The 15,981-nt window shown below is 48.0% G+C and overlaps 2 protein-coding genes across 5 annotated transcripts in view; one reads left to right on the forward strand and one right to left on the reverse strand.

Annotated features, from left to right (window-relative positions):
- The first annotated feature begins 1,284 nt into the window (after nt 1-1,284).
- On the forward strand, nt 1,285-2,767 carry LOC142069363 (uncharacterized). The gene is made up of 2 exons (XM_075120185.1): nt 1,285-1,837; nt 2,226-2,767. The coding sequence occupies exons 1-2, from the start codon at nt 1,285-1,287 to the stop codon at nt 2,765-2,767; spliced, it is 1,095 nt and encodes a 364-aa protein (XP_074976286.1).
- A 7,328-nt stretch (nt 2,768-10,095) lies between these two features.
- AIFM3 (AIF family member 3) overlaps nt 10,096-15,981 on the reverse strand; it is a 115,077-nt gene continuing 109,191 nt past the window's right edge. For 2 of the 4 annotated variants that reach the window (XM_048821637.2, XM_048821635.2), the window contains one exon: nt 10,096-13,889. In XM_048821637.2, coding sequence (XP_048677594.1) covers nt 13,850-13,889 — 40 coding nt within the window. In that variant the 3' untranslated portion in view covers nt 10,096-13,849. The remainder of the gene's footprint in view (nt 13,890-15,981) is intronic. The other 2 variants (XR_007352864.2, XM_048821634.2) reach the window with 2 other exon arrangements.

A 15,981-nucleotide genomic window follows, 5' to 3' on the forward strand; every position in this document is an offset into this window, starting at 1 on the left:
AAGCGGAGTGGCGGCGTGTTCACGAGAGCAGGCGGAGCTAGGGCGGGGGAGCCACAGGAAGCAATTGGGGGGGCAAATGCGGCACATCCGTGGAGGAGGCGGGGCCGAGGATTTGGGGAAGGGGTTGGGGGTGGGCACGAAAAAAAAAGTGGGGGCGGCCAAAATTTTTTTTGCTTGGGGTGGCAAAAAGCCTAGAGCCGGCCCTGAGGGTGACTGCACAGTTTATAGATTACGTGGCTCAACTGCCACACCTGTGTGCCCAACTGCCGCCCACACAAATCAACACAAAGAAATCTCCCAGCACAACCCCTCTCACACACACACAAACATCAACACAACCACACACAATAATGCCAAATATCACTCTGAAGTCTAGAATGTCTGTAGGGTCAGAGTGAAGTGATGGAAACAGCTACAAGTAAGGTCAAGGGCTCATTTTGTTCACAGTATCATCAGTGTGACAACCCGTTCCTCCCATCCAGCCCCCAGATGAACAGATGTCACATATATAGACAGACCTGGTGACTCTTTATTTGGTACCACTGCTGCCACCATTCCAGTATTCACTCCTTGTCTCTTCAAAAAGAAAAGCAGGACTTGTGGCACCTTAGTGACTAACACATTTATTTGAGCATCAGCTTTCGTGCATCCAATGAAGTGAGCTGTAGCTCACGAAAGCTTATGCTCAAATAAATGTGTTAGTCTCTAAGATGCCACAAGTCCTGCTTTTCTTTTTGCAGATACAGACTAACATGGCTGCTACTCTGATCCTTGTCTCTTGTAGGCTTACACTTCAGGGTTTTAGCGTTTTCTCCCCAGGAACTGGAATCCCAGAGATGCACTCTAGCAGGTGGTAATTATTATGTGGCATCACTTTGAGAAGCAGCAGTCAGGTGTCTAAGCCCTGGTCTACACTAGGACTTTAGATCGAATTTAGCAGCGTTAAATCGATTTAAACCTGCACCCGTCCACACAATGAAGCCCTTTATTTCGACTTAAAGGGCTCTTAAAATCGATTTCCTTACTCCACCCCTGACAAGTGGATTAGCGCTTAAATCGACCTTGCCGGCTCGAATTTGGGGTACTGTGGACACAATTCGATGGTATTGGCCTCCGGGAGCTATCCCAGAGTGCTCCATTCTGACCGCTCTGGACAGCGCTCTCAACTCAGATGCACTGGCCAGGTAGACAGGAAAAGAACCGCGAACTTTTGAATCTCATTTCCTGTTTGGCCAGCGTGGCAAGCTGCAGGTGACCATGCAGAGCTCATCAGCAGAGGTGACCATGATGGAGTCCCAGAATCGCAAAAGAGCTCCAGCATGGACTGAACGGGAGGTACGGGATCTGATCGCTGTTTGGGGAGAGGAATCCGTGCTATCAGAACTCCGTTCCAGTTTTCGAAATGCCAAAACCTTTCTGAAAATCTCCCAGGGCATGAAGGACAGAGGCCATAACAGGGACCCGAAGCAGTGCCGCGTGAAACTGAAGGAGCTGAGGCAAGCCTACCAGAAAACCAGAGAGGCGAACGGCCGCTCTGGGTCAGAGCCCCAAACATGCCGCTTCTATGATGAGCTGCATGCCATTTTAGGGGGTTCAGCCACCACTACCCCAGCCGTGTTGTTTGACTCCTTCAATGGAGATGGAGGCAATACAGAAGTAGGTTTTGGGGACGAAGAAGATGATGAGGAGGAGGTTGTAGATAGCTCACAGCAAGCAAGCGGAGAAACCGGTTTTCCCGACAGCCAGGAACTGTTTCTCACCCTAGACCTGGAGCCAGTACCCCCCGAACCCACCCAAGGCTGCCTCCTGGACTCAGCAGGCGGAGAAGGGACCTCTGGTGAGTGTACCTTTTAAAATGCTATACATGGTTTAAAAGCAAGCATGTGAAAGGATTACTTTGCCCTGGCATTTGCGGTTCTGCCTTTGCAAAAGGTTTCTGGGGAGGGCAGCCTTATTTCGTCCTTCATGGTAGGACACTTTACCACTCCAGGCCAGCAACACGTACTGGGGAATCACTGTAGAACAAAGCATTGCAGTGTATGTTTGCTGGCATTCAACCAAAATCCGTTCACGCGGTGGGAGGAGGCAAAATGCGACCTTGTAACGAAAGCACATGTGCTATGTATGTAATGTTAACTTTCAAGGTTTACCCTGAAAGAGTGTAGCCACTGTTTTATAAAATGTGTCTTTTTAAATACCGCTGTCCCTTTTTTTTTCTCCACCAGCTGCATGTGTTTCAATGATCACAGGATCTTCTCCTTCCCAGAGGCTAGTGAAGCTTAGAAAGAAAAAAAAACGCACTCGCGATGAAATGTTCTCCGAGCTCATGCTGTCCTCCCACACTGACAGAGCACAGACGAATGCGTGGAGGCAAATAATGTCAGAGTGCAGGAAAGCACAAAATGACCGGGAGGAGAGGTGGAGGGCTGAAGAGAGTAAGTGGCGGGCTGAAGAGAGTAAGTGGCGGGCTGAAGACAGGGCTGAAGCTCAAAGGTGGCGGCAGCGTGATGAGAGGAGGCAGGATTCAATGCTGAGGCTGCTGCAGGACCAAACCAGTATGCTCCAGTGTATGGTTGAGCTGCAGCAAAGGCAGCTGGAGCACAGACTGCCACTGCAGCCCCTCTGTAACCAACCGCCCTCCTCCCCAAGTTCCATAGCCTCCACACCCAGACGCCCAAGAACACGGTGGGGAGGCCTCCGGCCAACCAGCCACTCCCCCACAGAGGATTGCCCAAAAAAAAGAAGGCTGTCATTCAATAAATTTTAAAGTTGTAAACTTTTAAAGTGCTGTGCTTAAAGTGCTGTGTGGCATTTTCCTTCCCTCCTCCACCACCCCTCCTGGGATACCTTGGTAGTCATCCCCCTATTTGTGTGATGAATGAATAACGAATGCATGACTGTGAAGCAGCAATGACTTTATTGGCTCTGCAAGCAATGATTAAAGGGAGGAGGGGAGGGTGGTTAGCTTACAGGGAAGTAGAGTGAACCAAGGGGCGGGGGGGTTCATCAAGGAGAAACAAACAGAACTTTTACACCGTAGCCTGGCCAGTCATGAAACTGTTTTTCAAAGCTTCTCTGATGCGTACCGCGCCCTCCTGTGCTCTTCTAACCGCCCTGGTGTCTGGCTGCGCGTAACCAGCAGCCAGGCGATTTGCCTCAACCTCCCACCCCGCCATAAACGTCTCCCCCTTACTCTCACAGATATTGTGGAGCACACAGCAAGCAGTAATAACAGTGGGAATATTGGTTTCGCTGAGGTCTAAGCGAGTCAATAAACTGCGCCAGCGCGCCTTTAAACGTCCAAATGCACATTCTACCACCATTCTGCACTTGCTCAGCCTGTAGTTGAACAGCTCCTGACCACTGTCCAGGCTGCCTGTGTACGGCTTCATGAGCCATGGCATTAAGGGGTAGGCTGGGTCCCCAAGGATACATATAGGCATTTCAACATCCCCAACAGTTATTTTCTGGTCTGGGAATAAAGTCCCTTCCTGCAGCTTTTGAAACAGACCAGAGTTCCTGAAGATGCGAGCATCATGCACCTTTCCCGGCCATCCCACGTTGATGTTGGTGAAACGTCCCTTGTGATCCACCAGAGCTTGCAGCACTATCGAAAAGTACCCCTTGCGGTTTATGTACTCGGCGGCTTGGTGCTCCGGTGCCAAGATAGGGATATGGGTTCCATCTATAGCCCCACCACAGTTAGGGAATCCCATTGCAGCAAAGCCATCCACTATGACCTGCACATTTCCCAGGGTCACTACCCTTGATATCAGCAGATCTTTGATTGCGTGGGCTACTTGCATCACAGCAGCCCCCACAGTAGATTTGCCCACTCCAAATTGATTCCCAACTGACCGGTAGCTGTCTGGCGTTGCAAGCTTCCACAGGGCTATCGCCACTCGCTTCTCAACTGTGAGGGCTGCTCTCATCTTGGTATTCATGCGCTTCAGGACAGGGGAAAGCAAGTCACAAAGTTCCATGAAAGTGCCCTTACGCATGCGAAAGTTTCGTAGCCACTGGGAATCGTCCCAGACCTGCAACACTATGCGGTCCCACCAGTCTGTGCTTGTTTCCCGAGCCCAGAATCGGCGTTCCACAGCATGAACCTGCCCCATTAGCACCATGATGCATGCATTGGCAGGGCCCATGCTTTCAGAGAAATCTGTGTCCATGTCCTGATCACTCACGGGACCGCGCTGACGTCGCCTCCTCGCCCGGTATCGCGTTGCCAGGTTCTGGTGCTGCATATACTGCTGAATAATGCGTGTGGTGGTTAATGTGCTCCTAATTGCCAAAGTGAGCTGAGCGGGCTCCATGCTTGCCGTGGTATGGCGTCCGCACAGAAAAAAGGCGCGGAACGATTGTCTGCCGTTGCTCTGACGGAGGGAGGGGCGACTGACGACACGGCTTACAGGGTTGGCTTCAGGGAGCTAAAATCAACAAAGGGGGTGCCTGTACATCAAGGAGTATTTCAGGCAGGACTGCACGGAGGGTTCCAATAAGAAATGGTGCACCTAAGTTATCGTTGTTATTGGAACAAGGAGGTTAGCCTGGCCTCTGATTGATACATGGCTAGATTTACCTCGCTGCACCTTCTCTGTGAGTGACTGCAGTGTGACCTAGAGGAATGAGTCCCCTAGACAGGGGAGGAGGCAAATGAGTACAAAACAAATCTGGTCTATTTCTTGTTTTGACCCACTCCATCTATCTTTTACATCTTTGGCTGGCAGCAGACGGTGCAGAAGGACTGCATGCCATCCACATCTCATGGCTGCTTGGCAGAAGATGGTACAGTACGCCTGCTAGCCATCCCCATCTCTTGCCTGCCTGGCAGAAGATGGTGCAATACGACTGCTAGCAATCCTCATCTCTTGCCTGCCTGGCAGAAGATGGTACAGTACGACTGCTAGCAGTCCGTATCGCCTGCCTGCTCACCATAAGATGGTTCAATAGGACTGACTGCAGGACTAAAGAGAATGACCTGGTCAAGTCACTCCAAATTTAGTCCCTGCGCCCATGTCTGCCCAGGCGCTCCCAGCCGACGCGGCCAGGAGCACCTCGGACACGATGAGGACGACTACCAGTCGTATTGCACCGTCTGCTGCCAGAAGGCAAGGGGTTGCTGCTACTGTGCAGCAAAGCCGTACCGCGTCTGCCAGCACCCAGGAGACATAGGGTGACGGTTACCTGAGCGGGCTCCATGCTTGCCATGGTATGGCGTCTGCACAGGTAACTCAGGAAAAAAGGCGCGAAATGATTGTCTGCCCTTGCTTTCACGGGGGGAGGGAGGGAACGGGAGGCTGACGATATGTACCCAGAACCACCCGCGACAATGTTTTAGCCCCATCAGGCATTGGGATCTCAACCCAGAATTCCAATGGGCAGCGGAGACTGCGGGAACTGTGGGATAGCTACCCACAGTGCAACGCTCCGGAAGTCGACGCTTGCCTCGGTACTGTGGAAGCGCTCCGCCGAGTTAATGCACTTAATGCACTTAGAGCATTTACTGTGGGGACACACACACTCGAATTTATAAAACCGATTTCTAAAAAACCGACTTCTATAAATTCGACCTTATTCCGTAGTGTAGACATACCCTAAATAACTTAGTAGCACATATCAGACTTAGCCTGAGAGCTAGTGAAAATAACATCTTATTTATTACAGTAAGAACAAATCTCATCTAATATGGAACTAGAAGCATTAAAGAAATAGTTCTATACACAGAAACTGCTCACAGATGTCTATGTCAGTCTGTCTTGAGTCTTAATTATTTACAGATCTACAAACTTTGTGCCATGACCTGTCTGTCCTGAATAAGACTCTAGGGACGTACTCTGTGCAGATAGCCACTCCTAATGCCACAGCCACACTGTTGTTTTTAGTGTACTAGCTCAATCAGAGCTAGCGTGGGTACGTGTCAGTGAGCTGGGAACTATAGCTCCAGCACCAGTGTAGACGGTACCCTTAGAATCCCTTTCAGCACCTAACTCTCCCCATACAATACGTTGGGAGCTTGGCTGCCTAATTCAGGCTGTGAATCCCACTGGACAGTAGGGTGCTTAGATGTTAGGTGTTGCAATGCCTACATACCTTTGTGCATCTAACCCTAGTAAGCTCCGCAGTGAAGGGACTGTCTATCACTGTAGGTCTGTACAGTGTCTAGTGCAATGGGACCCTGTTCTTCATGGTTTCCCTCCTAGGGTAGATGTGTGAGGCCGTGCTCAGTTATAAGGTTTGTGAAGTGCAGAGAGCTACTCCTATGAGCCAGCTGCAAAGCTTACTAAAGGGTAGGAAGGACAGCCCAGTGGCTAGGAAGCTGACTTGGGAGATGTAGAATCAGTTCCCTGCTCTGCCACAGATGCCCTGTGTGGTCTTGGTCTTGTCATTTAGGGCCAGATTTGTAAGGTATTTAGGAACCTAGTGGGATTTAAACATTTTTTTTTAAAATCCCACCAGGCACCTATGTCTATAGGAGCCCAAACATCTCACAAATCTGGCTCTAACACTCTGTCAACCTCAAAGAGCCATCAGTTACATGGAAGGTGAAATAACCAAGATGATAAACCTGGTTCGCTCCCAGAACAGGTCAGATAATAAGTGGACCATGTGAAAGGAAAACAGAGGTGTGGTGGGTTGCCCTACCCGCACTGCAACCTAACCTGGGACTCAGACTCAGGGGAGATGCTATCAGAGGTGATTTGAAACCAAATACAGCAAGCTGTTCTGGTCCAACTTCAAAGAGGGAATCTAGCTGCAGGATAGGGATTTATATTAGCTCAGTTCTGAAGACACTGTCTTCCTGCAATGCTGGAAAGGAAAATCCCTGCTCTTTTAAAGTAACTCTGGCGGTTACTAAATCAGGCTTTCCAAAAACTCTTTATCCAATGTTTTATTAAAATGTCCTTGTTATTTTTAGATTACTAGGTTTTAAAGCCAGAAGGGAGCGTTCTGATCATGCAGTCTGACCTCCTGTACATCACAGGGCCAGAGAATTTCACTCAGTGATTCCTGCATCACCCCCAGTACATCATGGTTGAGCTAGAGCAGACCTTTTTGAGGAAAAAAAAAACCCTCCAACATTCATTTAAAGATTCAGGTGATGGAGAATCCACCAAGTCCCCTGGTAATCTGTTCCAACAGTTAAAATACACTCTGTACAGAAATGGCAATTTCCTGCAATATTCTTGAAAAAAACATTATTGAATTGAGGTCCAATGCACTAAATGCAAAGTTTAGGTATTATTGTGCCTCAGGCTTGCAAGTAACCTCTCTGGGGGGAAGATGGGATGTAAGGCCTGGCTGATCAAAGGACTATACTGAACAAAATGCCAGACAAGAATGGACTTTTGGGGCAAACAAAGTCAAGAGGTTTGCTTGGGGAAATCTCCATGGGGAGGTGAATGCCAATCCCCACTCCACACTGTTACGCAAAATCCCAGCCTTTAGAAGCTACCTTGTGAAGAGTGAGCCCCTGTTAACTGATCACCTGTTTCATGAGGCCAAAATCAAAGCCACAAGCTGCATCAAGGAAAGAGATACCTGTTCATGTTGGTTCTGGTTCAGAATCAGAGATAGTTGTGAACTTGTAACCATAGGCAAAACCCATTGTGGGTTTTGAAGGACTGACACCTACTAGGTTGGAGTTATGGGGGAGTGTCATGGGTCAGGTACACCGGATCAAAGGGCATCAGGTTGTGGGAGGATCAAAGTAGAGATTTAGTGGACCAGGGCCTGAGGCCATGCAGCTGCCCCTCGGTGCAGGGCAGCGTGGCCCGAGCAGCTATGGTCAGTAGGACAATCCTTCTGCTGTGCAGTTCACCCCTCTAGGTGTCAGCTGCCCCACTGGCAGGGCAGGGGGACCCAGGCCCACCACGCTCCACCAGCGCGTCTACAATCAGTCTCGTCACTTGGTACCTTAGTCCTGATCCTTAGGTCGCTTCCTCTCCTTCCTTCCAAGGCTGGTAGTCTCATGCCCTCTGCTGTCTCTCCGGTGTTGGCAGAGACAGTGCTTCACTGGAGCCTCAGCCAGGTTGGCTTCTGGAGCTCTGGCAGTCTCTCTCAAAGGACCTGCAACACACATCTGTTCTCACTAATGGCCAGCCTAGACTGACCTGAGCTACTCCCTTTTATACTCTGGTTCCAGCTAGAGCATGCACAGCAGGGGCATGGCTGCCTCCAGCCACAGAGTGTGGTTAATCCCTTCTGAACCAGTTCAGGATATGTACACCCCATCACAGGGTGATCTCTGGTAAGCTTATTAGCATGAGGGTATGTTCCTTTATTGCTTTATTATGTTTTCTTTGTAATGTTTTCACCTTAATAAATATGCTTGCTTAAAAAAGAGCTGTGTGGTAACTTGTAACTGGTGGCAATTACACTACTTACAGCCCTCTAAGAGCAAACAAAGCACAGACACTGGTCTATTTAGGCAATCTGGCTTGCTGGGAATATCACAGTGCAGGCAGGGAACCATGCAGTCTGGGAAAAACCGCAATCATGAGGGAGAGACACATGGGTCTCTACTGAAAAGAAGTGATGACTGAAGAGCTGGGAGCTTAGAGCAGGTGCCCTTGCGGGACCAGACAGGGGGAATACAGGTGCAGTTGCCCTGGCCTGTGACACACTCATTATTAAAACTTTGCCACGTTTATTTCCAAATTGAATTTTCCTGACTTCAACCTCTAGCAGTTGAATTTTGTTAACTCTTTGCTGGACTAAAACAGTATTGTTCTCCTTGTGTACGAAATTACAGACAGTGATCAAGTCACCTCTTAGCCTTCTCTTCAATACACTAAGGGTTAGGGAACCAGAAGGTAAGCAGTCTTGCCTAGTGGTCAGAGCAGGAGTCCTGGTCAGGGAACAGCACTGAGGGACAGCATTGACAGATTTAACTGCCAATGACCAGAGCCAGGGGTTGAGACAGAACCAAAGCTGAGGGCTGGAGCTGGGATCAGATACCAAATGTCAAAGCCAAGGGTCAAACCGAGAGCTGGAGTTAGAGGTCATAGCCAGGATTGGTAACCGATGGTCACCAGTGAGCTGTAAGGCCAGGAGCTGGAGGAGAGGCAAGGATCAGGGGCACGGTGGGAATGGGGAGTGAAGGCAGGAGTGAGGCAGGAGCCAGGAGCAGAGCAGGAATCAGGAACAGGGTTAGGTGCAGAATGCAGGCACGAGCAGGGTCCAATGCAGAAGCAGGAAATCACCTAGTAGCTCAACTTCCTGTGCCTTTTTCTGGCTTAAACAGCCTGCTTGGACCAACTGGTGGAGCTGGGTGATCCTCCAATCAGGGCTCCCATGTGTGGTGCCTTGGACGAGGCTATAGTCCTGCTAGCTCCTGGGACCCCCACATTTCAGCAGACATTGGGTGGTGGCCAGGATGCGACAGCTGTCTGGGGATGCGCAGGCCTGCATTTGAGACCCAGGGCATTGCATCCATTACACTGAGCTCCTTTAATCTGTTTTCCAGACTCTAAGTCACTCTTGTAGTTCTTCTCTGGACCCGCCCCAATTTTTCAGCAACCTTCTATAACTGGGCATTGTATACAGGCTGTGGTCTCACCAGGGCCTTACACGAAGATCATATAATGTCCCTACTTCTCATTGATATTCCCCTCTTCATACATCTATGGCTCGCATTAGCCTTCTTAGCCACAATATCATACCCGAAATGAGCACGTATTCTCCTTTTCAGCCACTGCTTTCCAGGGTACAGTCCCTCAGCCAGACAGCATTCCTAGATGCATGACCTTGCATTGTGCTGCATTACAGCTTCTATTGCTTGCTTGCATCCAGCTTATCGAGCAATACAGATTTCCCTGTATCAGGGACCTGTTCTACTCATTATTTGCCACACACCCCAATATTTGTGCCATCTGCAGACTTTGCCGGTAGTGATTTTAAGTTTTCTTCCATATGACTGACAAAGACACTGAATAGCGTTGGGCTGAAAACTGATCCATACAGGACCCCACTAGACAGACCCCACTCTTTGATGACTCCCCATTTGTAAGAAAAGCTCCTTGGCAGGAAAATGGAAGTGTAGAGGATCTGGGGGTAGCTTAATGGTAGGCAAATAAATGACAATAATAATCTGCTGGAAGTTTGGACTTTATTATTCAGGTTATATTTATATTCATCCATGCAGAGCACTAGATGAATATGCAGATTCTCCCGATAAGTGTCTACAGTGAGGAAAGGAAGATTAGCCAACTATAATCAGAACATTTGTCAGTACAGATGATGACAACAATAGATAAGACAACGTCTCCTCATCTCCCTTCTCACACAGATCCTCACACACTGCCCGCTCCTCCCCTCACACTCCTCCTACAGTTCACAGTCACTCATTACCCTCTCAGGAGGGGCTTCATTATAATCATTCTAATTATTGCTAATTTAAAAATTCTGAAAGGAACAAAAGGAAAAGGAAGGGAAAGAAAGGCACCATGGGAGTGCCCCACTTGAATGCCCTATAACTGATTACAGTCAGGCAGGATATAATGTCGACCTGGGCCTGACTCTCTCACATTGTGTGGCACCAAGTTCCTGTTAAATCCAATGGCAGCTGTGTGTATGTAACTGCAGGAGAATCAGCTCAGAGATCTGTTCATTATGCATTGCAAAGCGCTGATGGCATTCACAATAAATAAGATTGTCAAAGTCCATGCACATCACTGCGTGTTAAGCTTGGATTCTCTTTCCATGCCATACACAATTGCTTCTTCCTCAGGGTAGGTTTTGGCAGCTCTGTTTTGCACAGTGATGATGATGAGGATGCTATATATCGCCCACTAGCAGAACACTATTCTTTGAACAGCAAACGGATCTGGTCAAAAAAGGAAAAAACACAATTTCACAACAAATTTATTTTGGTTTGAAATGAAACCTTTTCCAGTTTTCAGGAATTTTGTGCATCGTTTCAAATCAAAGTTCTATCTAAATTTTTATCAAAACCAATATTGCCCTTATGTTTTGCCAGAACCTGACTTTTCGATAAACAAAAAATTTTGATTAAAAAATGTCAGTTAAAAATTTCTCCCAAAATTCCAGCGAAAATGAACAATTTCAATAATGACAATGTTTGTGACATATTTCACATGGGGAAAGAGGCTATTTTTTCAATAGAAAACCTTTTATTTAAAAAATGGTTGTCCATCTTTGATAGCAAAGAAGAACAAATGGCAACATTTTCAAATGTTGATGCCTACGGTTTGGCACCTAAGTGAGATTTTTTTTTCAAAGGCACAGATGGGACCTTTCACTTGTAAATGGGCAGGTCCCTGCTTTCTTGTTGAAAATCTCCCCCTTCAGAGATCTAATGCTGGCCACAGTTCCTGCCCCAAGGAGTTGAGCATCCACATACACTTCCTGTGGCCTGGTGGACCAGTTTGGTGTGAGAAGAAATGAGTATCAATGTGTGTGGGACAAAGGTGGGAAGGGGCTGGTGAGTACAGCTAATGGAAGCAGGGGCAAGGGGTGCTTTGCTTCTTTATTTTTATTCCCAATAGCCCTTTGAACAAGGCCAAGCCAGTGAGCCGAGGAGACCAGAAAACACATGGAAGAGGCAGACAGTGGGAAGTTGGAAAACCCAAGCAGGATAAAGGATAATTAGTTATTGACAAGCTGAGAGAGGTAGTTTGTAACTTGGGGAACACAGAATAATTAGCTATGAGGTAGAAATCAGGAGGAGAAGTTAGTGAATCCAAAGAGGAAGAGGACGCTGCAGACCCTGGAGCAAGAAGGGTCTGCTGGGCAAGAGGACAACAGCAGAGGCACCCCCAGAGGAGGGCACTATGCCTGGCCAGAGCTAATCCCCAGGACAGCTAGGAGGTGCCACTAGCAGGGAGTGTACCCTGTGACAACAACACAGTTCACTAGAGAACTCTCTGCCACAAAATATCATTGAGTCCAAGGATTTATCAGGATTCCAGAATGGACTTGACACTTAAGGATAATGAGAATAACACTGGTTACATCAAACAGGATAAATAATATGTAAGATATAAACTCTCCTGCTTCAGGGCATAAAGTATGATGGATTGATAGGATTTGGGAGGAAATTTTCCTCAGGGGCAGGTTATTTCAAAACTGTCCGTTATAGGATTCCAGCAATTTTCTCTGAAGCCTCTGGGCAGTGGGTACTGACCGAGACAGAATGCGAGACTACGTGGGCATTCTGAAGTGATGTGGCAATGCCTTTGTTCCTAAAAGGGGGATAATAAAGCAAGACACTGAGAAGGTAGGTTTAGCGCTGCCACTGAATGACAAGCAGAATAAATAATAGATGACAAGGCACAGTCAGAAATCTCATTCAGTAGCTACTTTGCCCCACTTTCCAGTAGGTAGGATGACAGCAGCAGGATGACTTATGCAAAACAATTAAAGAAGAAGGGAGTGTTCATGAGGCTGGATCAGGCAGAAGCAAGTTAAAGGGACCAGGATGACTAGATCTGTATTCAAAACAGGATGCTCTGAACATTCACCCTGGGATGCTAAAAGAATAAGCTGAAATGGTATCAGAACCATTGGCAATTATACCGGAGATCTTCTGGAGATCACAGGGCTTGTTCTGGACCCACTTACATTGATGTAAATCAGGAGTAACTCCATTGGAGTTGCACCAGCATCATTCCAGTGTAAGTGAGGTCAAAACTGGTCCCTGGGGAACTGGTAAAGACTGAACCTAGCCCAGGTGTTTAAGAACTGAAAAAGGGAGACCCAGGTCTTTACAGAACAGGGAGTTTAACTTCAACACCTAGCAACTGACTGCAATTAACACAGGAGTCAGACTATACATTCCAAGGATACCTGCTGGGCTCATGCTCCAAAAACAGCTGTGTCGACATTGCTTGGACTGGAGATCGGGGAGCCCAAGTTTCAGTCCCAGCTGCAGCGGTGAAGCACTGTCTACACAGCTGTTTTCAGTGCGCTAGCCCCGCAAGCCGGGGAGTCTGTCGACCTGGGCTGGGAGGCTTGCTCCTGTGAGCTGTGTACCTCAGGAGCTCCGTGCTTACAGCTGAGGGCGTGGACAAAGGTGAAGCTCTATGACTCGGACTGTGCAGGTAAGGATCTGAATGGGAGCACGTGGATGTGGTTGAAACTGTGTGGGTGAGGATGACACTGTGAAAGCGAACCTGGCTGAGGAGGATGCAGGGGGGCAAGCAGTTGTGTGAGGGTGTCTGGGAGAGTGTGGCAGGGAGGGGGTGTTGGTGCAGGTTGGAGAGCGATGCAGGGTGTTGGTGAGGTCATGCTTGGATGTGTGTGGAGTGTGGGTGAGGGGTAGGCTAGTTGGGTGCATATTATGGGTGAATTCGGGAGCATGGGGTGCAGTGAAAGGCTGTGGCATTGTTTGTAGGGGGAGCAGATGTGTCCCAGGGTGGGTAACTTTGACATGCTGCCCAGGATGACTAGTTTGCCCTGTTTTTGCAGGCGGTCCCTCCCTACCAGAAGAAAGTGAAGGTAAGCTCCATTCTACTCTCCCCATGCCCCAGCAGGGTTCATGGAGAGATGCAGCTGTCGGTGCTAGAGCATATGTTTGCTTCAGACTCTGAAGGCCCATGCAGGTCAGCGCTTTCTCAGGGATCCTGTGTTCTCCTTGCGTTTCCATAGGATTTTTAAACTCTGCAGAGCCCAAGCATGCGGGCTGCCACTGGTGCTTCAGAACCACCGGCTGTGTGTACAGAGGGCATTGGTGGGAACATAAATGTTCAGTGAAAGATGCTTCAACGTCTGAGGGAGGCAATGACTCAGCTGACTAGATTTGCATTTAGCAGCGGAGCCTCCTGGTCATCCCAGTCTCCTCTCTGGCAAGTGCAGCCTCAGCAGAAATCAGTTCCTTCCCATGTTAAGAGCCTTTTCCAGTTAACCAAGACATGTCTCCAGTTCTAAGGCAAAGACAAAAGCAGGACAACAGGATTAACCAGATCTGCTCACCTAGTGTTTCTGAGTTTGCTTTCTGCACCGGCCAGGATTGCTAGCTATCATGCAGCTCCAGTTTCTCTGCAGCAAACACCCTCTCTTCACTGAGTTGCCTGCAACCCTGCTGGAGAAGCTGGGGCAAAATATTGATCTGATATAGCCAAATGAAGTGAGGGGAGCATGTCCAGGCTTTGTGTCATTAAAGTCTTGTCTATATCCCAAGTTGCACTGGTTTAAATAAAGGTGTGATTTTTTTAAAAAGTGATTTAGTGATTCTATTAAACCAGTACAAAACCCTGTGTAGAGGCTCTTAATTCAACTGAAATTTGGTTTAGGTTGTTTTAGCTGAAATTGTTAAAAACCAGGTTTAAACTGAATTCCGAATGGCCACACAGGGTTTTGCACTGGTTTAATAGAATCAGTTGTTGAACCAAGTTACAGGTGAACCAGTGCAACTGTGAATATAGACCAGGCCCATTGGTCTAGCGGTGCAGTGGCCCAGATTCATGAACATGCACAAGCTGAGGAATGAGCACTATTGTGAGTACACTTTAGCAAATCCGGCCCCATGTGTCCAAACTCCCTTTCCACAGAAGCAATAGATTTATCAACTGCTCTATGCAGAGGGAACAAACCACAGTCAAACCACTTCATTCAGTCAAACACAGTAAATAACATTTCTGCAGGAATTAGGAACATCTCCCAAACCAGGGCTTCAGAGGTTGATAACTTAAAATCTGTCACTTTAACCCTCCATTGCTAATATGTGGCAAGTTCAAGATACAAAAGGAAACATACTTGCCATGACGAACTAAAAGCCTTAAATACGTGTATGCAGCAGGAAAACAAGGAGAGAATGTTCGGTTAGTATTAAGTGTCCTGTTCCTGATGCATGGCAGGGCCAAGAGTCCTCTCCCAGCTCCACCCCTACCCCCAGGAGGGGCAGAGAACAGGCTGTGGCTCCTGACAGGTTGAGCAAAAAGCAGCCTTTGCACTCTGTGGCCAGAGCAGTGAGACTGCTTTCTATGCTCTGCAGGCAATGAGGGCAAAATGCCAGACTCCCCACTGTGGGAAGGGTCACTGCTGACCATGATGTGGCACATCGCAGGCCCCAGAACCTCACCCACCCACTCCTGAAATAGACCCTTAACCTCTGGCTGCATGACTGAAGTCCTCAAATCATGGTTTAAAGACTTCAAATTCCAGAGAATTCTCCATTTACGCTAGTTTAAACCTGCAAGTAATGTTTACCTTTCAACATGACATTTTTCACCTCTGGTGACTGAAGGAATGTAAACTTTTTTTTAAAAAAAGCTTCAGCAAAAATAAGTTGGACACTTTTGAGGACAAAGAAAGGGGCGGGCGGGGGGCGGGGAGGAGACACATTTTGGCCATTATAAAAATGCAACTTTTTGTTAAAGCCCTAGCTCCTTAGTGCTTTGAGCCAGAAATCAAAATTTGTCAGTCTGGTGTGATTTGGGGCATATCCATTTCAGTGTGGTGGAGTTAAAGGGTTTATATACGCTGCTGGATTTTCATTCAGTAGAAATCAATCTTCCAATATTTTCTTGGCATCCCCTATGCAAGTTGAGTGGAACTTAGGTCTGCCTTCAGAATGCTCCCCCTTCTCCTAGGGGTACGCACTGTGCCACATTCCATTCATGGTCCACATGCTGTTTATATACAGGCTCCCTCCTCAGTCACTGTGGTTTGGTCAGTGCACAGGCAGGGATCCTGCAGAACTGGGCCTGCATGGCTAATTTCCCCTTGAGGCTATCAATGTGTAAATGTGATGGATGATGAATAGTGACTGAGCCCTGGTCTACACTACGAGTTTAGGTCGAATTTAGAAGCGTTAGATTGATTTAACCCTGCACCCATCCACACAACGAAGCCATTTTTGTCAACTTAATGGGCTCTTAACGTTAGTTTCTGTACTCCTCCCCAATGAGGGGATTAGCGCTGAAATCGACATCGTCGAGTCGAATTTGAGTTAGTGTGGACGCAATTCGATGGTATTGGCCTCCAGGAGCTATCCCACAGTGCTCCATTGTGACC

This window comes from Caretta caretta, chromosome 15, assembly GCF_965140235.1.
Source record: "Caretta caretta isolate rCarCar2 chromosome 15, rCarCar1.hap1, whole genome shotgun sequence".
Classification (NCBI taxonomy): Eukaryota; Metazoa; Chordata; order Testudines; family Cheloniidae; genus Caretta; species Caretta caretta.